Raw genomic sequence first — 27,272 nt, forward strand, 5'->3', positions numbered from 1 at the left:
TTGAGAACAAAAATGTTCCTTTGTTTGGTGTTTTTATGGAGTGTAACAGATTCCGTTTGCGCTAATGAACATTTGACCAAACACATTTAGGACAAAGGAAAGGGAATTAATAAGATAAAAATTATTCCCATTTATAGTATTGACTGATGAATACAAAGTAGGCAAGTATAAAAATAAAAAGTGGTTAAGATGATTGAGGGAAACTTAGGAACTTAAATCCTTGAAACAAGTGCTTCACTATCCATTAACAGTGCTGGTGATGAACAATAGCATTCCTTCCAACACTAAGCAGTGTTTTGGTCTAGTTTTTCCAATACCCTACTGAGACGAATGTTCATGAGCCTGATTTGGCCATCAAGATGATCGAGTTTTTCCTCTACATGACTAACACCCCTCCTCCAATAAAAGCCAACTGGACCAGTAATAATGTATGTCAAAACTACAAAGCAAAGTGGGAGCACAGCACCTTCAGGGTCACCTTCAGATTTCTGCAAAATGTATATGCAAGCGAGGGCAAAAAAAACAATCCTAGCGATCCAGAAAAAGCAACCAAATAATGTGCGTAAAGTATAAAATATAAACCCCATAAACATTGACAAAGAACAATAGGCTATAAGCACAGCAACGACTAACAGGAGAACTTGAGTTGGGTGGTTTACAGCTGTCGATGGGTTCAGGTACTGATTCAGGTTTGATCCTGCAAGAAAAAAAACGGAGAATTAAATTTTGCTTGTCATAACAAAATCAACACAACTTTAATTAGCTGGTCGCTATAGAGGTTTTTTTGAGTTGCAGAAATGAAAAGTGGAAATTGTTCAGCTTTTCAAGCCAAACATTAGTGCCTAGATGCAGAATAAAGTGTATTTTAGCCTGAAAAGCAAATATCCACCATTGGCTCCTGTTAGAGAGCATCACACAGAACATGTTATTTGGTCTGGAACACAGTTGTAACATACAGCTGCCAAACTGGCATGGTTTTTACGGCTACTGCTCTAAGTTGCTAAACCCAAGTAATTGGAGCAACTTAAAACTGCTGAGCTGTTAAAACCACACCTTCAAGTGGCAAATGACAGCCTTGTATTTTCAAACAAAGTACAATCTGGAGTGAAATTGACCCGTTCTCGATACCCTACACAATAAAAACACAATGCAAGTCCTGTGGCTGAAAGCTATTAGATGCCACTACCAAAGCTACTCTTGACCATACAAATAGGATAATGAAAATGCCTCCTAGAGAGATGGCATAGTCCATTGATAATAAAATGTAGAACACTATGGTTCTCTAAAAATAAAATCACAAACTCAAGTGCAGTTCTTTTCTTTCACCCATGTGGTGCCTAAAGAACAGCTTCTCATGGCGACTTATCCTAAAATGTAGATATTTGACAAGTGAAGCAGGCTATGAAAAGCATAAAGACCCAAGCACTTTACATTAGAAAGCTCCTTTACACAATATTCTCCTTTAAAACCAGCATATATGAAAATACATTTACCATCAATCCCAAGAACATCCAGGAGGTCTGTCCATATTTTCCATACTGTGTTCACCAACACATCCATGCCAAACACAAACTGCTCGGTAATCCTGGAGAAGAACTGAAAGAATAGTTCTCATTAGACAATGAATTTTAACTGAACATTAGAAAAAGGCCTCTCAGGCCTGCTTCCCAGATCAATATGATTATGACTGACCTCAACACCACTTTCCTGCCCAATCCCAATATCCCTCGATTTCCCCCGAGTGCAAAATCTATATCTCAGTCTTGAACATACTGAGCAACTAAACATAATAATGATAGTAATATTTATTGTCACAAGTAGGCTTACATTAACACTGCAATGAAGTTACTGTGAAAAACCCGTAGTCACCACATTCCTGCGCCTGTTCGGGTATACGGAGGGAGAATTCAGAATGTCCAAATTACATAACAGCACGTCTTTCAGGCCTTGTGGAAGGAAACCGGAGCACCCGGAGGAAACCCAAGCAGACACGGGGAGAACGTGCAGATTCCGCACAGTGACCCAAGCCGGGAATCAAACCTGGGACCCTGAAGCTGTGAGGCAGCTACCCTCTGGGGAGGAGAATTCCAAAGATTCATAAACCTATGAGCATAGAAATTTCTCATGTCAGTTCTAAACTTCAATTTAATATAGACCTGATGGTTGGAGCACAGCTGTCAAATTTAGCTCCAAGGCAAGAAATCCTGACAAGTGTCTGGAAAATCTGCATTAAAAAATTAAAATGGGCTTCTCGCCCCTCCCTCCCGTTATTTTCCCTCTCCAAAGATAAGACAGACATGCTACTTTATATATATAAAACACGTCAAACCAAAATCAAATATTAAGACAGAATTGCTAATTTTTTTACATTTCATTCAATAGAGCTTCAAAGTTTACTAAAACTAAGCCATTAACCTTTAAATTAAAAGGACACTTCCTATACGGAACACCACATTGTAGCTTTTCCTGCAGCCATGCAAACCATAACCACTAGGTGATGCTTTTCACAAGAGGAAAATGAGTGCCATCTCATGAAAATAAGGTATGCATACTCTGCAAACACTAAAAGACAGTTCTTGTTGTTACAATCCCAGCTGATGTTACTGCTGACAGTCAGGTCCCAGAATAGACCCCTGACTCAACAGACCATAATTTTCTTTTGTTTAGAGAAGTGGATGAACAGTCACAGGATTGCCAATTAACTTCTAAAAAGGAATTTTTAAAAAAACATTAAAACATGAAAAGATGGACTATAATACAATATTCCTTCACCCCACTTGTATCTTCATAGATGTGTTATCCTAAAAATCTGTGTACAAGTCATAAAATATATCTTACACTAAAATGTTCTCGCCAAGTACACAGTCCACATAAATCAACAGCCACTGGAATCTGACTTCCACAATGTTTCCAAACTCCTCTTGGGAAAAACACGCCTTAGAACCTTCTCACAAACGTTTTCACTTGTGTTCCTTCCCCAAGGTGGGCAGCACGGTAGCATTGTGGATAGCACAATTGCTTCACAGCTCCAGGGTCCCAGGTTCGATTCTGGCTTGGGTCACTGTCTGTGCGGAGTCTGCACTTCCTCCCCGTTTGTGCGTGGGTTTCCTCCGGGAGCTCCGGTTTCCTCCCACAGTCCAAAGATGTGCGGGTTAGGTGGATTGGCCATGATAAATTGCCCTTAGTGTCCAAAGCTTCCCTTAGTGTTGGGTGGGGTTACTGGGTTATGGGGATAGGGTGGAGGTGTTGACAGTGGGTAGGGTGCTCTTTCCAAGAGCCAGTGCAGACTCGATGGGCCGAATGGCCTCCTTCTGCACTAAATTCTATGATAAGAATCCATTTCCAGGATTTCAATTTCCCCTTTCAATGTTCCTCCACTTTGGATTGCCATGTGTATTGAAGCTTCCACACAATTTCTCAAGTATACAGCCAGTAGAACACTACTGCTCCTCAGCCTGCATTAAGATATCACCAACAAACCTTTGATTTACTTCGGATATCTGGCTTCTCACTTCAAATCTTTGTCCAGCTGTCTCTTTAACTCAGAGCACTTTCTTTGCTTTTTACTTTTTAATAAACAATTTTGAGGTATTTTTGGCATTGTAAACAGTTAGTGTACAGTATTGTGCAAATATCAACACAAAGCAGAAACATAGTGCAAAAGACCACTCCTCTCTCATAAACAGTACCTGCCTATTTATCCCTCTATTCTACTCTAATCTAACCCCCCCCCCCCCCCCCCCCCCGACATTTAATTCCCCGCGAAGAAGTCGATGAATGGTTGCCACCTTCGGGCAAACCCTAATACAGATCCTCTTGGGGCGAACCTAAATTTTTTCCAGCCCTAAAAAGCTTGACATGTCCGAGAGCCATGCTTCGGTCTTTAAGTCACTCCATGCCAGCAGTATACGTCACCGGGCTACCAGGGAAGCAAAGGCCAAGACGTTTGCCTCCCTCTCCTCCTGGACCCCCGGGTCTTCCGAGACCCCCAAAATTGCCACCACTGGACTCATCACCACCCTAGTTTTCAGTACCTGGGACATGACGTCCGCAAATCCCTCCCAGTATCTCCTAAGTTTTGGGCATGCCCAGACATGTGGACTTGATTCGCTGGCCCTCCCGCACACCTAGCGCATTTATCCTCCACCCCCAAAAATTTACTCATTCAGACCATCGTCATGTGGGCCCGGTGGACAACCTTGAACTGAATCAGGCTGAGCCTAATACATGTTGCAGTTGAATTTACCCTACTCAGGGCTTCTGCCCATACCCCCTCCTCCATCTCCTCGCCGAGTTCCTCCTCCCACTTGAGCTTCAGTTCCTCTGTCTGGGACTCCTCCCCTTTCATAAGTTCACGGTAAATATCCAAGACAACTTTCTCCTCTCCTACCTCTCCCCTTGAGACTACTCTGCCCTGGATCCCATTTGGCGGGAGGCGTGGGAAGGATGGGACCTGTCTACGTATGAAGTCCCGCGCTTGCAAGTACCGAAAGTCATTCCCTCTGGCTAGTCCCTCCAAGGCCCTCATGCTCAAGGAGCTCCCCAAGAACATATCGCCCATCCTTCCCACCCCCGCCCGCCGCCACGGTCGGAATTCACCGTCCATACTCCCAGGGGCGAATCGGTTGTTGTCACATATTGGAGACCAGATCGATGCTCCCACCTCCCCTACATGCTTCCTCCACAGGCCCCAGATCCGCAGGGCTGCCACCACTACCGGGCTGGTGGAGTACCTGGCCGGCGGGAGCGATAGGCAGGCCGTGACCAGGGCTGCCAAACTGGTGCCCCTGCACGAAGCCGCCTCCACTCACCCCCAAATAGATCCCGTACCCACCATCCAACCCCTTACCATGGCCGCCCAGTAGTAGTTGCTGAGGTTCGGCAGTGCCAGCCCCCCTCACTACGGTTCCTCTCAAGCATCGCTCTCTTCACCCGCGGGGACTTCCCCGCCCAGACAAAGCCCATAATAATCTTGTTGACCATTTTGAAGAAGGACCGCGGGATGAAAATTGGGAGGCACTGAAAAATAAACAGGAACCTTGGGAGGATTGTCATCTTTACCGTCTGCACTCTCCCTGCAAGTGATAGCGGGAGTGCATCCCATCTCCTGAACTCGCTCTTCATTTGTTCCACCACTCTAGTCAAATTTAGCTTACACAGCCTGCCTCAGTCTCGTGCCACCTGTATCCCTAAGTATCGGAAACTTTCTCCGACCATGCTAAATGGCAGCCCCTTCAACCTGTTCTCCTGGCCCCTTTCCTGCACTACAAACATCTCACTCTTAGCCATGTTCAGTTTGTACCCTGAAAACCTGCCAAATTCTCTCAATATTCCTAGTATACTGTCCATCCCAGCCAGTGGGTCCGATACGTACAGGAGAAGGTCGGCTGCGCACAGCGATACCCTGTGTTCCACCCCTCCCCTAATCATTCCCTACCACCCCCTCGCAGCTCTCAGGGCAATCGCCAGCGGCTTTATGGCCAGTGCAAACAGCAACGGGGAGAGTGGGCATCCCTGTCTGGTCCCCCGGTGTAGTCTAAAGTACTCTGATGTTGTCCTATTCGTCCTCACGCCAGCTTTTGGGGTCTGGTACAATAGTCTCACCCAGTCAACAAAGTCCTCCCCAAACCCAAACCGTCCGAGTACCTCCCACAAATAGCCCCACTCCACCCGGTCAAAGGCCTTCTCGGCATCCATTGCCACCACTGCCTCTACCTCTCTGCCCTCCGGGGGCATTATGATCACATTGAGTAGTCTTCCCACGTTGGCTGTCAGCTGTCTGCCTTTCACAAACCCTGTTTGGTCTACCCAATCACCTCCAGGACACAGTCCTCAGGTGTCGACGTTGATCAGGGAGATTGGTCTATGACCCACACGCTTCCGGGTCTTTATCCCATTTTAATATCAGCGAAATGGTAGCCTGTGGCATCGTCGGGGGAAAAAGCAACTACAAAGTACCTGTGAAGCAACAAAAAATATAAAGTCAGTCCAAGAAAACTAGAAGTCCCACAGACAATAATACTCAGACTCTGACTTTGGTCCGTGGGCCTTCAGTATGGCACAAGTACCTGATCCTTTGCGAACAGCATCGCCTCATCGGGGTCCACAAAGTAGTAATGCTGGCTCTGGTGCGTGACCCAAAGCCACGCTGGGAAAAGCAGACCGAACGTCACGTACTTTTTGAACAAAATCTCTTTAATTCTTTTAAAGGCTGCTCGCCACCTGGCCATCTCCTGACTTAGGTCTTGGTAAATCCACAGGACATTGTTGTTCCATGTGCAGCTCTTCGTACTCTTTGCCCACTGAAGGACCCGCTTCTCGTCTGTGAACCTGAGGAACCTGACGACCACTGGGGGGGGGGGGGGGGGGGGGTAGCGTCTGCCTCACCTGCACCCTGTGTGCCCGATCCAGCTCCAGCGGTCACGGAAAGGAGTTAGTCCCCATCAGCTGCTGCAACAGGTCTGCCACAAACGTTGTGACGTCCACTCCTTCGGCCCCCTCTGGGAGGCCAATAATTCTCAAATTTTGTCTGCGGGCTCTGTTTTCCAGGTCTTCAATTCTGTCAAGCAGCCTACTGTCGCTCCTTCAACCCATCTATCTCTATTGCAGCGATCGTTTGTGTGTCCGCCTGTTCCTTCACCACTTGCTCCAGCTCCTTGACCTTTTTGTCCTGGGCCTCTAGCCTTTGGTTCACTTGCTCCACCGCTTTCTGCAGCGGTTCCAAGTTATCCTGCTTCATGTCTTCAGAACTTCCTTTTATGACCTGCAGCATATTGTCCAGCGCTGCTTGGATCGTCTGGTCTGCGGTCCGGTCAGCCATCTTTGGTCCCGGGTCAGCTCCCACACCACTTTGTCTCTGCCCCTTCTTTTCCTGCTTTTGCTGCTTTCTGCTCTTCTTTGTTTCCATACAGCTCCGCACACTTCAATCAGCAACTTTTGGCCATCTTTTCTAGCGCTCAAAAGTTCAGAAAAGTTGGGAAACAAGGTCCAAAAAGCCAGCCAGAGTGAGAGCCACCGAATGTGCGACTCACTCCCTCATAGCTGCCACCGGAAGTCCTTTGCTTTTTACTTTACCCAATAGGAACTTCTTGTTCTATGTTCCTTTAACTTAACTGTCTGCCTAAGACAGTTTCTGGATTTTGTTCTTTTGGGTAATCTGCTCCCTTGCCCTGTCCAGCCTCTACAGGGTCCAGCTTAAAACTAAACTAATTTTTTTTTAACCTAGGGTGACCCCTGGTTGCTAAGCAACAGCCAAGTCTCTCTTTAACGAAAGAGAAAATGCTGGAAAATCTCAGCAAGTCTGGCAGCATCTGTAGGGAGATAAGAGCTAATGTTTTGAGTCCGATGACTCTTTGTCAAAGCCTTTCTTTCTTTAAGCCTGGTTTGTAAAGTAAAGTTTTTCTTTAAACCTGGTTTGTTTTCACGCCTCACGCTGCAAACTCATTGGCATACATGCATCTAAACAAATGGAAGGCATCAAACTTTTCAAATACAGAACCACAAATTAGACTGCGCCTTCTTCAAAGACCCACAAATACAAACACCGATTACTTAAAACTACCTCAGTTTCCTGACATTGTGTCAATAATGCCACACAAAAGCAGATTTCCCAAACGCCCAGAACGCTTTCATTTTGAAATTTGTCTTTTAATATCACCAGAACAACTTTAGCTGCTCAGATTGTGGAACTCACTACCACAGGGGACTTATGACGGCAACAGTTGGTTAGACAAGCAGGAGGGAGGAGCAAATGAAGGGCAATGCTAAAAGAACTAGCTGAGGAAAATGCAACGAGGAGGCTCACATTGGCATAAACAAATGGGAACAAATGGTCCATTTTGGTGTTGTATGTCGAACGTTACGCAGCACATCTTGAAAGTCCACATTTGGCGGCGTTTCTCGGCAGCTGCAGTGCTGAGAAACACCCTGCTATTCAAAGGCACTGCCTTTTTTTGGCCTCGGCAAGGAACGCCCCGTCGAGGCCGCACTTATATCATTTCCTGCACTGACGAGCTCAGCTTCCCAGTGTAGGAGACGTACCCGCTTTTTATCGAAAAGCCGTCAGAAAACTCAGCAACTCGTTCCCCCAACCTTAGTAAAACTCGGTGAGAAAGAAAGCAGAAAAATGTCTGGCAAAAGTGTCCAGGGACCGAGCAGAGACCAGGAGTAGAAGGAGCCTGGAACAGAGACAATCGGAAGAGCCGACCAGCGCACGAGGTGGAGCAGCGCAAGCTTCGCTGGAGCGAGATGGGCAGACCAGCCACACACAAAGCCCTCCCTCACCGGCAAGGGGGGGGGGGGGGGGGGGGGGGGGGGGGTAGCTGGATGGCGTGCTTCTGGGAAGCACTGAGGGAACACAGGCAAGAAACGAAAATGGATATCCAGGCTGCGGTGAAGGACGCAGTGGCCGAAGCCCTGGCAGGCACAGATACAGCTCACCCTGGACAAAGTGGAAAAGAGACTGGAGGCCCAAGAAGCAACAATCAAAGACCTGGTGATAGGACCGGGAGAGCATCTCGCGCTGGGTCCGGCAGTCCAAGAACTGCAGTTGGGATGGACACAAAATAAGAATATACCAGGGTATCGGGGCTGACCAGGCCAAGCACCGGGCTGAATTTAACAGAGCAAAGGCCACGCTGTACAAGAACGGCGTACGCTTTGATATGCTGTACCCAGTCAAGCTCTGGGTCACGTACCAGGGCAAGGAACAATCCTTCACAGCCCCGGCCCGGGTAGACACGTTTGTCACGGAGCGTGGGCTGGAGCAGCGAAACAGGAAGTCACCACCTGAGAGACCGCTTTACGTGGGAGAACATGACCTCGGTCGATACAATGAAGGTAGCGACAGAGGGAAGGCTGAGTGGCAATCAGGAGAAGTGCAGGGTAAGACGGGGAAAAGAGCGGGCAGGAACTCCAGGGAGCGGGCGAGGGAAAAACAGGACAGTAACTCCCAGGAGGGAGGTCACCATACTAATGGGATAGCTAGCGCCGGAAGCATGCAACAGACAGTGGCCATGGCGCTCCCCCAACAGGAGGGACAGTGCCTGGCTGGGGGTGTTGGGAGGGGGACACAAGCAACAGGGATAGGAGGGGCAAATAAGGAGAATAGCAGCTGGAAAGGGAACACAGGGAGAGAGAAACTGATAAGTGCAGAAAGAGAACAGCGTTATAGCTACAATGGGCCACAGCTGGGGGCCCGGAACAAAAAAGCACTGTAAAGAACCACCTAGAACGGTCTCTGGGCAAAGTGAAACCCCGGAACGCAGGGGCCCGGCTGCATTGGGAGAACAGTGACTGCGGCCATCCTGGATGGCCCCCTAACAAAGGGAAACCCCCGAATGCAGGGACGAATCCACAGGTAAGTATGTTTTTTGAAAATAAATTTTAGAGTACCCAATTTTTTTTCCAATTATGGGGCAATTTAACGTGGTCAATCCACCTAACCTACACATCTTTGGTTTGTGGAGATGAAACCCACGCAGACACGGAGAATGTGCAAACTCCACACGGACAGTGATCCTGGGCCACTGCACGTGAGCCCTCCAGTAATTATGGTTGATCCCACAGGAGCGGGGGCACCAAAACCCCATCAGGATAGTCACCTGGAATGTCAGAAGACTTAACAGCCCAGTGAAAAGATCCCGGGTCCTTGACGCCATGACCTTTGTGACCTGCTGCAGTGTTTCTATAAAATAATAATAATCGCTTATTGTCACAAGTAGGCTTCAATTAAGTTATTGTGAAAAGCCCCTCGTCGCCACATTCCGGCACCTGGTCGGGGAGGCCAGTACGGGAATTGAACCGTGCTGCTGGCATTGTTCTGCATTACAAGCCAGCTGTTTAGTCCACTGTGCTAAACCAGCCCACAATTGGACACATTGCAGCCATAATACACTGATGGCAATGAAATGAAAAATGAAATGAAAATCGCTTATTGTCATAAGTAGGCTTCAATTAAGTTACTGTGAAAAGCCCCTAGTCGCCACATTCCGGCGCCTGTTCGGGGAGGCTGGTACGGGAATTGAACCGTGCTGCTGGCCGGCCTTAGTCTGCTTTAAAAGCCAGCTATTTAGCCCAGTGTGCTAGTGGATGGAGTGTGAATCAAACACACTGCTTTCCCCTGAATCTTGTTGAACCTCATGAATATTGTTGCATCCACCTGAGCAAGTAGAGAATATTCATAATTTGTTGGCTGTTAGACAGTAACAGAGGCTTTGGAAATCAGGAGATGAACCTCTTTCTGCCTAATACCCAGCCTCTACCAGCTCTAGTAGCCACAGGATTTATGTGATTGGCTCAGTTCACTTTCTGGTCAAATGGTGAGCCATTCCCAGGATTCAGCAATGGTAATGCCATTGAACAAAGGAAGGTGATTACACTCTTATTGGAGGTTACTGCCTGCCACTCAGGAAATGAATCTTGCCATTTATCAGCCCAAGTCTAGATGTTTTGCTGCTTGTAAGGATGGACTAGCGTGGCAGGAGCTACTGGATCACACTACACCCTCCCACCAAACAATCCCACGACGACAGAGTTGAATATATGTTAATGGCAGTCAATCAGCCTGGAAAACAGCTCATGGACACTCATGAAACAGGGTTGCAAAAGGGCTAGAGCCAAGTGATTCTAAATCTTAGAGCAGGTCTCACTGCAGAGCCCCATTTTGCACAAAGAGCCAATGGTATCATATTCAAGAATTCAAAAGCTACTTTTATTCCAACAAACTAATGTTTAAATCACTATTCAAGAAAGGGAAGAGGAACTTGATAGGGTGGATACAGGAATATTACCTCGTCTTAAAAACTTAAGATACATTTTATGAATAAGACAGAAGGAGAAAATCCTCACCCCCTTCCCCAAAAAGGACCATGAGTCTGTGGAATTATCTTCCCCAGGAAGCAATAAAGGCTGGGTAAATTTTTGATAGACATGGGAATCAAGGGTTATGAGTGGACAGACAGTGAAGTGGAGTGAGACCACAATCAGACCAGCTATGATCTGGTTGAATGAAGGAACAGGCTCAAAGAGTCATGCTTCTTTATCTTATATTCCGACAATAAACCAGGAAACTGCAGGTCATTCAGTAAATCAGTAATGGGAACACAATGAACCATTATCATGGACAATATCCTCTATTTCAATGGCTATGCATTAATCAAGGAGAGACAACATGGATTTGTTTCAGCAAAAATTGATTTGGACCAAGTTGATTCAATTATTTTGAGGCAAGAGAGAAGATTGATCCAAAAAAGGTAAACCGGGGTAGCATGTGGCACAGAGGCATTGCTGCCTACGGGACTCAGGACCCGGGTTCGAATCATGGTCCTGGATCACGCTAAATTGCCCCTTAATTGGAAAAAAATAATTAGGTATTCTAAATTTTCCCCAAAAAAAAGGTAAACCGCTAAATGTTGTATCATGCTTTCCACACAGGCAAGTTGTTCCAGTGATGTTACTTCAAGGACCAATTTTGGGCCCATTATTCTTTTTAGTTTGTATAATAACAGGCATAGGGAGCAGCAATATAATTTTTTGATATGATACAGTAATGAGGATAGTTACAGGATCTCAGATAGGATGGTAAAGGGGGCAAGAGCATCACAGAAGGAATTCAAAGTGCAGAAGTGATGCATTTTGGGAGAACTAATATTGAAAGGCAGTACATTCTAAATGGCATCTTTTCGAAAGGTGTAGGTGAGCAGAGACACCTTGGTGCCCATGCACACAAATCTTTAAACGTGGCAGGACAAGTTGATGAAGATGGTTAATAAAAACATATGGGTTACTTGAGAAAATATAAAATCAATTAGATCATTTTAAAACTTATAAATCACCGATTTAACCTCAGCTTAAGGACAAAACAGCACAGAGGTGTTTTACCGGGTGGGAGGGAGATTGAAAAGGTTTGGAAGATTAAGAGGTGACATAATGCAGGATTTCATGATGAGACATTATGATAGAAATAAACTTCTCATACAAGTGGGTCAAATATCAAGTTGCAGTTTCACCCCCCCCCCCAAAGTTATCAGGATCTAGAACCCTACTCAATAGTTATGGAGCTTAATCGGGCAATCAAGATTGCCTGCATGTTATTTATAATAATAATATTTATTAGTGTCACAAGTAGGCTTATATTAACATTGGAGGGAGAATTCAGAATGTCCAATTCACCTAACAAGCACGATATTCAGGACTTGTGGGAGGAAAGCGGAGCACCGGCGGAAACCCACACAGGCACAGGGAGAACGTGCAGACTCCGCACAGTGACCAAAGCAGGAATTGAACCTGGGAGCCTGGCACTATGAAGCAACACTGCTAACCACTGTGCTACCGTGCCACCCAGGAACGTTTCACACAGGAACACAGCCAGTAATAATCACGTTATATGCTGGGATCTGGTTTGAAGTCAATTGCACCATTTTATGTCACAGTCATACTCACTGAAAATCCTTCAGCAATACAAAAAAGTGGAAGTGCACTAATTATACAAGGCCCATATGCTGGATGTTAGTACAGCAGGAAGTAACATAAAAATGCATTTGGGCCTTTTTCAAAATAAAAAGAGAAGCTAATTAGCATGGAATTACAGCACACATCCTTCCTTTTTAATAACTACAAACATTTCAGCAGCACATTTACACAAATCAAATTTACTGATATTAAAAGTGGAGAAAATAATTTACTTTTCAAAAGAAAGGAAGCAATTCAAACATTTTAAGAAAATAGCAGACAAGACTCAGGCACAGAAATGTTGGCGGCATACATTTGCCATCACCACCACACACCCAGCTCCATGTGCAAGGGCATACATAACCCTTCTCAAGCATGCTCAGTGTGTTCAAACATGGGATGGAAAAAACGCATCTAAAGTTCATAATGTTCACAACAAGGCTCACCAGAAATGAAAAAGATAAAGGGGCTATAAATCAAATAAAATGATATGCACAAACTTATATAAAAGGAAGTACAGAGCAGGATTGTCAGCAGCTCAAAGACAAATTAACATTCCAGGTTGGATCAATGATCAGCCTAAGTTGAAATATTGACACCCACTCCTACTGCACCAGAACAGCCCAATTAAAAGCTACAAACAAATATTCTCTGTGACCGTGAGCCCTAATGCATTATCCCTCCTGATCTTCCTTGCAGTTTTCAGCTGGATCAACACACCACCTTTTCCAGAACTAAAGTGCTGTCCAGTTCATAGGAACTGAAGGAATAGGAATAGAGCATTAGGCCCTCAAGCTTGTTCCACCGCTCGGTGACACCATGGATCTGTGGCTTAATGCAATAGAGTTCAGGGAGACTACCATTTGAGTCCTCTCTTGGGTACATAACCATTGCATCTCCAATAATGATGATCTCCTCATTTCTGCAGCTACACCTGAACGCTCTCCAGGCCATCTGTGACCACTGCCGTTTCCTCACCATACCATCACCTGAGGGCACACAATCAGCTTCTACACATGGACCACATTCAGCTGCAATTCTGCCCTAATTTCTGCCCCTTCGTTGCCGCTATGTTGTTGTACTGCTTATCTGACACCCAGTCTTGGACAAGTTTTTTCCTTCAGTTAGACACTGGAAAACGCAAAGCCATCGCCACCCACAGAGCTATGGTTAGCAACTTCATTCTTGATCGTCATCACTGTCTCAGGCTGAACGGAGTAATTCACAACTCAGCAAGTCAAACACAGTTCTCAACTCCATAATACCTCCATCATAAAACAATCATCCATACTTTCATCACCACCAGACCAGACTATTCCAATGCTCCCCTCTATTAGCCAGTCTTGCGTCCTCCATAAATTTCAGTTCACACACTGCTGACTGAATCCTATCCTAAGCCTCACTTGCTCATCAACCCTGTCCTCACCTACGTGGAGGATCTTGGTCCCCATAACACCCAATTTAAAAACTTCTAATCTCAACATTTAAGTTCTTCCAAGGTTTCACTCCGCCACTCTACAAACTATGCAAGCCCCACAACTTACAATAAAACAATGAAGATTGACTACACTGGGTCTCACTCCTTAAAGAGATTAACCCGAGGGGGTGATAAAAGTATTCATAATTATATGGTTTGGATAAATTGCAAACAAATTTTGCGCAGAACAGAGAAGTTAAAATACAACGGTCATACTGGCAAATTGTGAACAGGTCATTCAAGAGGACTTTTTTAAACTAAAGGATGGTCATACGTGGAATAGATTGCTGATATGGAAAGTTGAACATGAATGGAAAAGAGACCATGCAGGCAAGTCAACTCTCTCCAACATAATCCCCTGATGTTACATCCTGTAGCCAATGATTTGCCCTAAAAACAGGGATGAGAGTGGATGGAGACAAAAAGGTCTGACAGTTTTTTTTTGTAATACTTTAATCACACACACATTATAAATACAAAGCAGCAAAGTCACTGCAGCATAAAGGGCCATAAAATTATAGCACTTACATTCCATAGTGAAATGCAAAAGCTTCCAGACCACTTCAAAGGATGGAGTTATTAGACTTCAAGTGGGTAGAAACATTACTTTTCCCTTTATCACCTTTGCCTTCAATTACCATAAAGACTGTGGACGAATGCATTTGTATGTAATTGCCAAAGTGCTCTTAGCATTTCAACATTCAGTGTTTAATGAAGTCAGTACAAGTGAAACAGGACAAAGGAAATACTAAAACCAGAATGTGACCGTGCTGGATTATGTACATGTGAAGCATTGTGAAGTTACAAGAGAAGGGAAGGCGGAGGTTGGAAAAACATTAAGGCAGAATTCCATTAAAAAGGTAGAAATTTTCCATCCCTGTAAAACAAAAGGGATATGGTAGCACACTTCAGTCCAGAGATGCCTTGAAATGTAACTTGTACCACTTGTATCGCAGCACGACCATTCAGCCTGCTCCACCATTCAATAGGCTCATAGCAAATCATCCACATCCATGTTTTTTCCCCCACACTATCCCTATATCCCTTCTGCCGTTGACAGATTTCCAAATACCAATCTCGGCTTTAAACATGACAGCTTTCACAGGCCCCTGGGTGTAAAGAATTCCAAAGATTCACAATCCAGAGTAAAACAATTCTTCTAACCAGTATTCTACAGGTTAAGTGAATCTATGGACGAACAAATGGCCCCATTAATCACTGGTTTGAAAGAATATTGCTGACATGCAGGCAGGCTTTGGACAAACCTGCCTCATTTCAAATCATACAAAAGCCACAGGGAGGAGCACCCTCAGCTGTAAGACAAAACAAATGAAGGCACAAATAGATTATACAAGGTCCCCACCTCCAAAAAATAATTATGGGATCTGTGGAAGTTGCCCTGCATTGGAGTAATAGCATTTCTGACCAAAGCTGGTGCAGGTCTGGTTTCAATATACAAAACATGGAAGGGTGGTAACTAGGTGCTGGGATTTTGTCAAGACCCCCACCCCCCCACACTCTGCAGGAATTTTGAAGATAATCCAGCAAAGAAGGGCTATGCATATTTTGATTTCTCCCAACAGAAGATCATCAAGCCTCAGGTGCAGGAAAGTTTCTTGCAGAAGAACATGGCTACCTCTCTCCTTATAGCTGTGTGTATCTCTGGTATGCTGTGTACAGTATAGTTGCACCACCTCTCCTGCTCGGCACCCAATCTATCCGACAGCCCCACAAAAATCAAATCTGCATGGGATGTTGGTATCTCGATAACATCTGTGCCACAAAAGTGCCACGGAATGACAATGTTCAATAAGTGAGAAGCTAACCATTACCCCTTCCCATCCAATGGCATTACTATAGCTAAATCCCCCCCATCAACATCCAGTGGGTTACCATTGACCAGAATTTGAACCGGGGCAGCCATATAAATCCTGTGGCTACAAGAACAGGTCAGAAGCTGGGAATTCTGTCCAGTAACTCATCTCCAGACTCCCAAAAGCCTGTCCACCATCTACTACAAGGCACAGGTCAGTAAACAGAGTGATGAAATACTCTCCACTTGCCTAGATGAGTGAAGCTCCAACAACATTAAGATGTTCAACACCATCCAGGACAAGGCAGCACGCTTGAATGGCTCCCCATCCACCAGATCTACAAGATACACTGCAGTAACTCACCAAGGCCCCTTCAGCAGACAGCTCCTTCCAAATCTGCATCTACAAGGACAAGGGTAGCAGATGCATGGAAACACCTCCAACTGGAAGTTCACCTCCAAGCCACCCAATATCCAGACTTTGAACTATATCACCATTTCTTCACTGTCACTGGGTCAAAATCCTGGAACGCCCTTCCACACAGCACAATGGCTGTACCTACCATCACGTGGCGTGCAGAAATTCAAGAAGGTGACTTCCGGTTGCGGCTATGCTGAGCTAAGTCGCACGTTCGGCAGCTCCCGCCAGAAACAGTCTTTTGGGCTCTTTTTAGGGGCCCCAGCGGCATTTTTTCGACAGTTCCCAGTGTGGGAAGGTGACAGTACGATTTCCCCGGGACTGTATGGATTGGACCAGGAGTGGAGCGGTGAAATAAGTAATTCTGGTGCAGCGAAAAGTGCGAGGGAAGAAAGCCAAGATGGCGGCGGGTGGAGACCAGGCAGCGCGGGCGCAGTGGTCGCAAGAGCAGCAGGAGTTTCTCAAGCGCTGCTTCACGGAATTGAAGGCAGAGCTGCTGGAGCCGATGAAGGCTTCAACCGACAAGCTGGTCGAGACCCAGAAGGCCCAAGGTGTGGCGGTCCGGGAGGTGCGGCAGAAGGCCTTGGAGAATGAGGACGAGATATTGGGCCTGGCGGTGAAAGTGGAGGCGCACGAGGCGCTGCATAAGAAATGGCAGGAGAAGTTCGAGGACATGGAGAAACGGTCGAGGAGGAAGAACCTGCGGATTCTGGGTCTCCCGGAGGGAGTGGAGGGGTTGGATGCTGGAGCATATGTGGTCACGATGCTTAACACGTTGATGGGCGCGGATGCCTTCCCGAGGCCGCTGGAGCTGGATGGAGCCTACCGAGTCCACACTGGGGGGTCGATGGAGTGGCGGGAATGGCCGGGGTCAGCAGGAGTCAGCTGACTTACGTGAGGGAGTGCTATGGTGGGAGCAACAAAGCTTTGGGGGGGGGGGGGGAAAGAGACTGGGTTGCTGCTGCATTGGCCAAAGGGGAGCTGGAGCTTGGAGAGAGATTCGGGGCGGGGGTCTGCCGCTGGGGGGAATGGAGTGCGCGGGAGGCGCGGGCACGTGGCTGGCCTAGAAAAGGGGATGGCTAATCGGCAGGGGGGGGGGGGGGGGGGAGAAGCCCCCCTGATTAGGGCAGCACGGTAGCATTGTGGATAGCACAATTGCTTCACAGCTCCAGGGTCCCAGGTTCGATTCCGGCTTGGGTCACTGTCTGTGCGGAGTCTGCACATCCTCCCAGTGTGTGCGTGGGTTTCCTCCGGGTGCTCCGGTTTCCTCCCACAGTCCGAAAATGTGCAGGTTAGGTGGATTGGCCGTGCTAAATTGCCGTTAGTGTTGGGTGGGGTTGTGGGGATCGGGTGGAGGTGTTGACCTTAGATAGGGTGCTCTCTCCAAGAGCCGGTGCAGACTCGATGGGCCGAATGGCCTCCTTCTGCACTGTAAATTCTATGATAATCTATGCTAATCCGGCTGATAACTTGGAATGTGAGAAGCCTGAACGGGCCGGTCAAGAGGGCCTGTGTGTTCGCGCACCTGAAGGGACTGAAGGCAGGTGTGGGTATGCTCCAGGCGGCGCATTTGAGCATGGCAGATCAGATTAGGCTGAGAAAGGTGTGGGTAGGGCAGGTTTTCCACTCGGGGTTGGACGCAAAGAATCGAGAGGTGGCAATTTTGGTGGGGAAGCGGGTGTCGTTTGAGGCGCTGAACATCGTGGCAGTCAATGGAGGTAGGTATGCGATGGTGAGTGGTAAGCTGCAGGGGGTGCGGGTGGTATTAGTGAATGTATATGCCCCGAATTGGGACGATGCCGCGCATATTGGGCCAGATTCCGGACCTGGAGGCAGGGAGCTTGATAATGGGGCGGGGGGGGGGGGGAAAGACTTCAACACGGTACTGGATCCAGCACTGGACCGCTCCAGGTCCAGGACGGATAAGAGGCCGGCGGCAGCCAAGGTGCTGAGGGGGTTTATGGACCAGGTGGGAGGAGTGGACCCATGGAGGGTTGTCAGGCCAGGGGCCAGGGAATTTTCTTTTTTTCCCCACGTCCATAAAGCCTACTCCCGAATAGACTTCTTCGTTATGAGCAGGGCACTAATCCCTAGGGTGGAGGACACAGAGTTTTCGGCCATAGCCATCTCAGGCCTTGCCCCACATTGGGTGGAGCTGGAGCTAGGGGAGGAGAGGGACCAGTGCCCGCTGTGGCGCCTGGATGTGGGCTTGCTGGCGGATGAGGTGGTGAGCGGGCAGATCCGGGGGTGCATTGAAAGCTATCTAGAGGCTAACGATAATGGGGAGGTGCAGGTGGGGGTGGTCTGGGAGGAGCTGAAGGCGGTGATTGGGGGAGAGCTAATCCCCACTAGGGCCCACATGGAGGAGGAGGAGAGGAGAGAGGGAGAGATCCATTTTAAGGGTGGATAGGATGTATGCAGAGGTCCCCGAGGAGGGACTACTCAAAGAGCGACAAAGCCTCCAGGTCGAGTTCGACTTGTTGATCACCAAGAAGGCAGAGGTGCAGTGGAGGAAAACGCAAGGGGCGGTGTATGAGTACGGGGAGAAGGCTAGCCGGATGTTGGCACACCAGCTTCGGACCGGGAGGCAGTGAGGGAGATTGGGGGAGTTAGGGACAAAGGGGGGAACACGGTGCGGAGTGCGGTGGGAATAAATGGGGTATTTAGAGACTTTAATGAGGGGCTGTATAGGTCTGAGCCCCCGACGGAGGAGGGGGGGGATGCGTCGATTTTTGGATCGGCTGAGGTTCCCGAGGGTGGAGGAGGAGCAGGTGGCTGGGCTTGGGGCACCGGTAGGGCTGGAGGAGCTGACTAAGGGGCTGGGGAATATGCAGGCGGGAAAGGCACTGGGGCCAGATGGGTTCCCGGTGGAATTTTACCGGAAGTACATGGACCTGCTGGGCCCTCTATTAGTGAGGACTTTCAATGAGGCGAGGGGGGGGGCGCCTACCCCCGACGATGTCCAGGGTGCTGATCTCGAAGCGGGACAAGGACCCATTACAGTGTGGGTTGTATCGGCCAATCTCTCTCCTCAACGTGGACGCAAAGCTGTTAGCGAAGGTGTTGGCTACCAGAATTGAGGACTGTGTCCCGGGGGTGATTCACGAGGACGAGACGGGTTTTGTTAAGGGAAGGCAGCTGAATACCAATGTGCGGAGGCCCCTTAACGTAATCATAATGCCTGCAGTGGAGGGGGAAGCAGAGATAGTGGCGGCGATGGACGCGGAGAAGGCCTTCGATAGGGTGGAGATGGGGTACCTTTGGGAAGTCTTGAGGTTTGGGTTCGGGGAGGGGTTCATTAGTTGGGTTAGGCTACTTTACGAAGCCCCGGTGGCGAGTGTGGCCACAAATCGGAGGAGGTCGGAATACTTTCGGCTGTACCGGGGGACGAGGCAGGGGTGCCCCCTATCCCCCTTGCTATTTGCATTGGCAATTGAGTCTTTGGCTATGGCTCTAAGGGAGTCCAGGAACTGGAGGGGGCTGGTCGGGGGGGGGGGCAGGAGGAACACCGGGTATCGTTGTATGCCGATGACCTGTTACTGTATGTGGCGGACCCAGTGGGGGGAGATGCCGGAGGTGATGCGGACCTCAGAGAGTTTGGGGACTTTTCCGGGTATAAGCTCAACGTGGGGAAGAGTGAGCTCTTAGTGGTACACCCAGGGGACCAGGGAAGGGGGATAGACGAGCTTCCACTGAATAGGGCGGAAAGGAGTTTTCAGTACTTAGGGATCCAGGTGGCCAGGAGCTGGGGGACCCTACACAAGCTCAACTCAAGCAGATGGAGGAGGAGTTTAAAAGGTGGGATATGCTGCCACTCTCCCTGGCGGATAGGGTACAGTCGGTGAAGATGACGGTGCACCTGAGGTTCCTTTTTATATTTCAGTGCCTCCCCATCCTGATCCCCAAGGCCTTTCTTAAGCAGGTCAGTAGGAGCATCATGGGATTTGTGTGGGCAAAAAAGACCCCGAGGGTGAGAAGGGTGTTTCTGGAGCGGAGTAGAGACAGAGGAGGGTTAGCGTTACCTAATCTGTGTGGGTATTACTGGGCTGCCAATGTGGGTAATTGGAGGGGGAGGGGGCGGCGTGGAAAAGGCTGGAGATGGCGTCCTGTGTGGGCACGAGTCTGGGAGCGCTGGTGACAGCACCGCTGCCACTCCCGCCGATTAGGTACACCACGAGTCCGGTGGCGGCGGCGACTTTGAAAATTTGGGGGCAGTGGAGACGCCACAGGGGTGAGGTAGAGGCTTCGGTTTGGTCCCCGATCCGGGAGAACCATCGGTTCGTCCCGGGAAGAATGGATGGAGGGTTCCTGAGCCGGCACAGGGCAGGAATTAGAAGGATGGGGGACCTGCTTTTAGATGGGACGTTTGCAAGCCTTGGGACGCTGGAGGAAAAATTCAGGCTTCCCCCCGGAAATGCCTTCAGGTACATGCAGGTAAGGGCGTTTGTAAGACGGCAGGTGAGGGAGTTCCCGCTGTTTCCAGCACTCAGGATCCAGGATAGGGTGCTCGCGGGGGTGTGGGTTGGAGGGGGCAGGGTCTCGGCGATCTACCAGGAGATGCAGGAGGAGGAGAAGACCTTGATGGAGGAGCTAAAGGGTAAATGGGAGGAGGAGCTTGGGGAGGAGATAGACGACGGTGCGTGGGCGGATGCCCTGGGTAGGGTTAATTCTTCCTCCTCTTGCGCCAGGCTTAGCCTGATACAATTTAAGGTTCTTCACAGAGTGCATATGACAGGGGCGAGGCTGAGCAGGTACTTTGGGGTGGAACACAGGCTCGAGGAGCCCAGCAAATCACACCCACATGTTCTGGGCGTGCCCGGCGCTGGATGGGTTCTGGAGGGGTATTGCGAGGACGGTGTCTAAGGTGAACACCCAGGTTAAGCCGAGCTGGGGGTCAGCACTATTTGGGGTATCGGACGAGCCGGGAGTGCAGGAGGCGAAAGAGGCCGGTATTCTGGCCGTTGCGTCCCTGGCAGCCCGGCGGAGGATTCTGCTAAAGTGGAAGGATGTGAGGCCCCCAAGCGTGGAAGCCTGGATCAGCGACATGGCAGGGTTCATTAAATTGGAGAGGGTAAAATTTGCCTTGAGAGGGTCTGTGCAAGGGTTCTTCAGGCGGTGGCCACCGTTCCTAGACTTTCTAGCGGAGCGTTAGGAGGTGGTCAGCAGCAACCCAGAGGGGGGGGGTGTGTACTTTGTGTTTTCTACTGTGTTTATTATTGCTTAATGGGGGGTTTGTATATTGGGGAATTCGTGAGGTAGTTGTAAGATGTTTATTTATGCGTTCTTTGTTTTTCTTTTTTCTGTAAGAGGGGGGGGGGGGTTTGTTTAAAATATGTAAAAATTTGAATTAAAATATATCTTTTTTTTTTTTTAATTGAAGAAGGTAGCTTAACACCACCCTTTCAAGAGAAATTAGGGAAGGGACATAAATGCTGGCCTCCAACGACACCTACATTCTGTGAACAATTTATTTTTAAATGAGCCAATTGACAGCCACCTTTATTTGACTACTTCTATCTGGAAACCACCAAACATTTTGCTGTAATTAACCAAGTAAAATGAGATGCATCTGTATTTCTAAAAAGTACCTTTGGTAAGGCATCACAACTGGACTAATAAATAATTCCAGAGCATGCAGTCAGGGGATGAGTGGCAGAAATTGGCAACAAGACAGGAAGCAGAGGTGAAGTGTGTAGCCACCTGAGTTGGCCACTTCCCGACTTAAAATGGAGAACCGCAAAAGGTCGAAGAGAAATTCAGCCAACACAGGCAAAGACTAGCAAATACAGAAATCATGTGTATTAAGACCTGTAAGGAACCAGACAGCACTGAAACCAGCAGCCATCTGCATAGTAATGTAGCAGCCATCTACATATTAATGAGCGATCCCCGGGAACAATCGGAACATTTTACGGTAGACAAAGCCAAGCCAGACTCCTCGGCGTCAGCAGGAGCCAACACAAAAGAGGTTAACGAACACTCAAACACCGCCCAACGATCAGGGAACCGCTCCAGCATTGGAGAAATCGAACCAAGTGATTGGAACAAAGTCCAATCACTTGAAACCAGGTACAGGGTCTGCCCTGAAGGGCGGGAAGCCGATGGGGACTACAAAGCAAAACCCCCAAGTTCAAATCGTCCTTCTTGGCAGGGTCACTCAGCGGCGAATCAACCCTTGAGAGTGAACTGCCCAAGCTGCCTCCAAGCAAGTAAGTCTCAAGTCAACGCTCGCTACGAGATAGGCGCTCCTAGCTACCAGTCCATGCCAGCTTTTGAATCCCGTAGACTCAGGACCTGAACGAAAGGCCATTTGTTCCCCTGACCTGGTGGGCCAGTCCAAAGCTAAGTATAGGCCTGTTAGTTATAGAGATAGTTTATTAAGTAGAATTCATGCATGAGTCGTGATTGACTGTGTATAATAAATGTGTTTTGATTTGAATCTTACTAATTGATGTGTTGAGTTATTGATCATTACTTGAACCTCGTAGCGGTATCTGGCGACTGTAGAGCAAAGTTTATAAAACAGAGCCAATTGAACCAACCAAAAGTTAGCAACAAGTGTATCTGTTCAGAGTCGCAGAAGGTGGAAAATGAGGGCCTGTCAAAGATGATTGCTAGGACTATTGTTGTTTACAATTTATATTCACTACCTAGACTTCAGAATAAAAAAACAATTTCTAAATTTGCAAACAACACCAAGTTGGGAGGCATAGTCAACACGGAGGAGCACTAACGAAATACAAGACCAGCATGGATAAACTTGCAGATGATTGGCACATTAGTGTCAACATGCAAGAGACGCATTACATTTTAGCAAGAACATTACTTGGAAAACAATCTAAATGGGTGCAGGAGCAAAGAGATCCGCGAGTACAAATATAGCAACACTGTTGATAAATAAGCACTGGGTTTATTTCACAAGAGACAAAATTAAAATCTAGAGAGCAAAGAACAAAGAATTGTACAGCACAGGAACAGGCCCTTCGGCCCTCCAAGCCCGTGCCGACCATGCTGGCCGACTAAACTACAATCTTCTACACTTCCTGGGTCCGTATCCCTCTATTCCCATCCTATTCATGTATTTGTCAAGATGCCCCTTAAATGTCACTATCGTCCCTGCTTCCACCATGTCCTCCGGTAGCGAGTTCCAGGCACCCACTACCCTCTGCGTAAAAAACTTGCCTCGTACATCTACTCTAAACCTTGCGCCTCTCACCTTAAACCTATGCCCCCTAGTAATTGACCCCTCTACCCCGGGGAAAAGCCTCTGACTATCCACTCTGTCTATGCCCCTCATAATTTTGTAGACCTCTATCAGGTCGCCTCTCAACCTCCTTCGTTCCAGTGAGAACAAACCAAGTTTATTCAACCGCTCCTCATAGCTAATGCCCTCCATACCAGGCAACATTCTGGTAAATCTCTTCTGCACCCTCTCTAAAGCCTCCACATCCTTCTGGTAGTGTGGCGACCAGAATTGAACACTATACTCCAAGTGTGGCCTAACTAAGGTTCTATACAGCTGCAACATGACTTGCCAATTCTTATACTCCATGCCCTAGCCAATGAAGGCAAGCATGCCGTATGCCTTCTTGACTACCTTCTCCACCTATGTTGCCCCTTTCAGTGACCTGTGGACCTGTACTCCTAGATCTCTTTGACTTTCAATACTCTTGAGGGTTCTACCATTCACTGTATATTCCCTACCTGCATTAGACCTTCCAAAATGTATTACCTCACATTTGTCCGGATTAAACTCCATCTGCCATCTCTCCACCCAAGTCTCCAATCTAAATCCTGCTGTATCCTCGGACAGTCCTCATCGCTACCCGCAATTCCACCAACCTTTGTGTCGTCTGTAAACTTACTAATCAGACCAGTTACATTTTCCTCCAAATCATTTATATATACTACAAACAGCAAAGGTCCCAGCACTGATCCCTGTGGAACACCACTGGTCACAGCCCTCCAATTAGAAAAGCATCCTTCCATTGCTACTCTCTGCCTTCTATGACCTAGCCAGTTCTGTATCCACCTTGTCAGCTCACTCCCCCATTCCCCCTCACCCCCCCCCCGTACCCCCTCCATTCCCTCTCACCCCCCCATTCCCCCTCACACACCCCCATTCCCCCCCACCATTCCCCTCCCATTCCCCCTCACCTCCCTCTCCATCCCCTCACCCCCCCACCCCCCCCACCCCAATCCCACTCACACCCTCACCCCCCCATTCCCTCACACACCCCCATTCCGCCCCACCCCACCCCCTCACCCCCCTCCATTCCCCCTCACCCCCCCCCACCCCATTCCCTCACCCCCCCCCACCCCATCCCACTCACCCCCCCATTCCCCCTCACCCCCCATTCCCCTCACACACCCCCATTCCGCCCCACCCCCCTCCACCCCATTCCCCCTCACCCCCCCCATTCCCGCTCACACACACCCATTTCCCCTCACCCCCCCTCCATTCCCCCTCACCCCCCCATTCCCCCTCATCACCCCCCACCCCATTCCCCTCATCACCCCCCACCCCATTCCCCTCACCACCCCCCACCCCATTCCCCCTCACACACACCCATTCCCCCCCACCCCACCCCCATGCCCCCCCCCACCCCCACACACCCCCACCCCATTCCCCCTCACCCCCACCCCATTCCCCCTCGCCCCATTCCCCTCACACCCCCCATTCCCCCTCACACACCCCCATTCCCCCTCACACACCCCCATTTCCCCCACCCACCCCCCTCCATTCACCCTCACCCCCCTCCACCCCATTCCCCCTCACCCCCCCTCCACCCCATTCCCCCTTACCACCCCATTCCCCCTCAACCCCCCACCCCACTCTCCCTCACCCCCCACCCCATTCCTCCTCACCCCCCACCCCATTCCCCCTCACACCACTCTCCCTCACCCCCCCCACCGCACTCTCCCTCACCCCCCACCCCATTCCCCCTCACCCCCCACCCCATTCCCCCTCACCCCCCCACCCCATTCCCCCTCACACCCCCCACCCCATTCCCTCACACCCCCACCCATTCACCCTCACCCCATTCCCCCACCCCATTCCCTCACACCCCCACCCATTCACCCTCACCCCATTCCCCCACCCCATTCCCCCTCACACACCCATTCCCCCCCCACCCCCATTCCCCCCCCCACCCCCATTCCCCCTCACCCCCCTCCATTCCCCCTCACCCCCCCATTCCCCCTCACCCCCCCACCCAATTCCCTCACCCCCCTTCACCCCCCCATTCCTCCTCACACACCCCCATTCCTCCTCACCCCCCCAACCCCCTTCACCCCCCCACCCCAGTCCCCCACCCCATTCCCCGTCGCCCCATTCCCCCTCACCTCCCCCACCCCATTCCCCCTTATCCCATTCCCCCTCATCCCACCCATTCCCCCTCACCCCCCCATTCCCCCTCGCCCCCCTCCATTCCCCCTCGCCCCCCTCCATTCCCCCTCGCCCCCCTCCATTCCCCCTCGCCCCCCTCCATTCCCCCTCGCCCCCCTCCATTCCCCCTCGCCCCCCTCCATTCCCCCTCACCCCCCCACCCCATTCCCCCCCACCCCCTCCATTCCCCCTCCCCCACCCCATTCCCCCTCACACCCCCCACGCCATACCCCCTCACCCCCCCACCCCATCCCCTCTCAAAACCCCCAACCCCATTCCCCCTCACACCCCCCACCCCATTCCCCCTGACACACACCATCCCATTCCCCCTCACACCCCCACCCCATTCCCCCTCACACCCCATCCCATTCCCCCTCACACCCCCATCCCATTCCCCCTCACCCCCCACCTCATTCCCCCTCACCCCCCACCCCATTCCCCCTCATCCCCCCACCCCATTCCCCCTCATCCCCCCACCCCATTCCCCCTCATCCCCCCACCCCATTCCCCCTCACCCCCCACCCCCCCACCTCATTCCCCCCTCACCCCCCACCCCATTCCCCCTCACCCCCCCACCCATTCCCCCTCACCTCCCCACCCCATTCCCCCTCACCTCCCCCATGCCATTCCCCCTCCCACCCCATTCCCCCTCAACCCCCCACCCCATTCCCCCTCAACCCCCCACCCCATTCCCCCTCACCCACCCCACCCCATTCCCCCTCACCCTCCCCACCCATTCCCCCTCACCTCCCCACCCATTCCCCCTCACCCCATTTCCCCTCAGCCCCCCCACCCCATTCCCCCTCACCCACCCCATTCCCCCACCACTCCATTCCCTCACCCCCCATTCCACCGCACCCCCCTCACCCCCCCACCCCATTCCCCCTCACCCCCCCACCCCATTCCCCCTCACACCCCACCCACCCCATTCCCCCTCACACCCCACCCACCCCATTCCCCCTCACACCCCACCCACCCCATTCCCCCTCACACCCCACCCACCCCATTCCAGCTCACACCCCACCCACCCCATTCCCCCTCAGCCACCCCACCCCATTCCCCCTCACCCCCCACCACCCCATTCCCCCTCACCCCCCCATTCCCTCACCCCCCCCCATTCCCCCTCACCCCCCCCCCATTCCCCCTCACCCCCCCCATTCCCCCTCACCCACCCCATTCCCCCTCACCACCCACCACCCCATTCCCCCTCACCACCCACCACCCCATTCCCCCTCACCACCCACCACCCCATTCCCCCTCACCACCCACCACCCCATTCCCCCTCACCCCCCCTGCAACCCATTCCCCCTCACCCCCCCTCCACCCCATTCCCCTTCACCCCCTCCCCCTCCACTCCCCTTCACCCCCTCCCCCTCCACCCCATTCCCCCTCACCACCCCATTCCCCCTCACCCCCCTCCACCTCCATTCCCCCCCCCCCCCATCCCACTCCCCCATTCCCCCTCACTCATCCCAGCACGCCACCTTTTGCACTGCCTCCACATTCTCCTCTCCGAACACGACCGCCAGGCTCCAGTAAACGTTGATCGCCGTCTGCCTGAAAAAATTATTTTGCTTTTCGTATGCGGCCTGCCGGCGGGATTTCACCGAGTCCACAGACACGAAGCCAGCCAGCAGCAGCCCGGCGGCCGCCAGCGCCATCACCCTGACCGCTGCCATCGCCGAACCGCCGCAGCCCAACGGATACCCAGCACCGCCCCCCGGCT

At 50.3% G+C, this 27,272-nt stretch overlaps 1 protein-coding gene across 1 annotated transcript; it reads right to left on the bottom strand.

Moving 5' to 3' along the window:
- On the bottom strand, positions 1-27,272 carry bri3bp (bri3 binding protein). The gene is made up of 3 exons (XM_072495817.1): positions 27,031-27,272; positions 1,494-1,596; positions 1-697 (listed from the first exon to the last, which is right to left on the bottom strand). Exons 1-3 carry the CDS (start codon positions 27,223-27,225, stop codon positions 285-287), a joined length of 711 nt encoding a protein of 236 aa, XP_072351918.1. The 5' UTR covers positions 27,226-27,272; the 3' UTR covers positions 1-284.

This window comes from Scyliorhinus torazame, chromosome 1 (genome assembly GCF_047496885.1).
Source record: "Scyliorhinus torazame isolate Kashiwa2021f chromosome 1, sScyTor2.1, whole genome shotgun sequence".
Taxonomy (NCBI): Eukaryota; Metazoa; Chordata; class Chondrichthyes; order Carcharhiniformes; family Scyliorhinidae; genus Scyliorhinus; species Scyliorhinus torazame.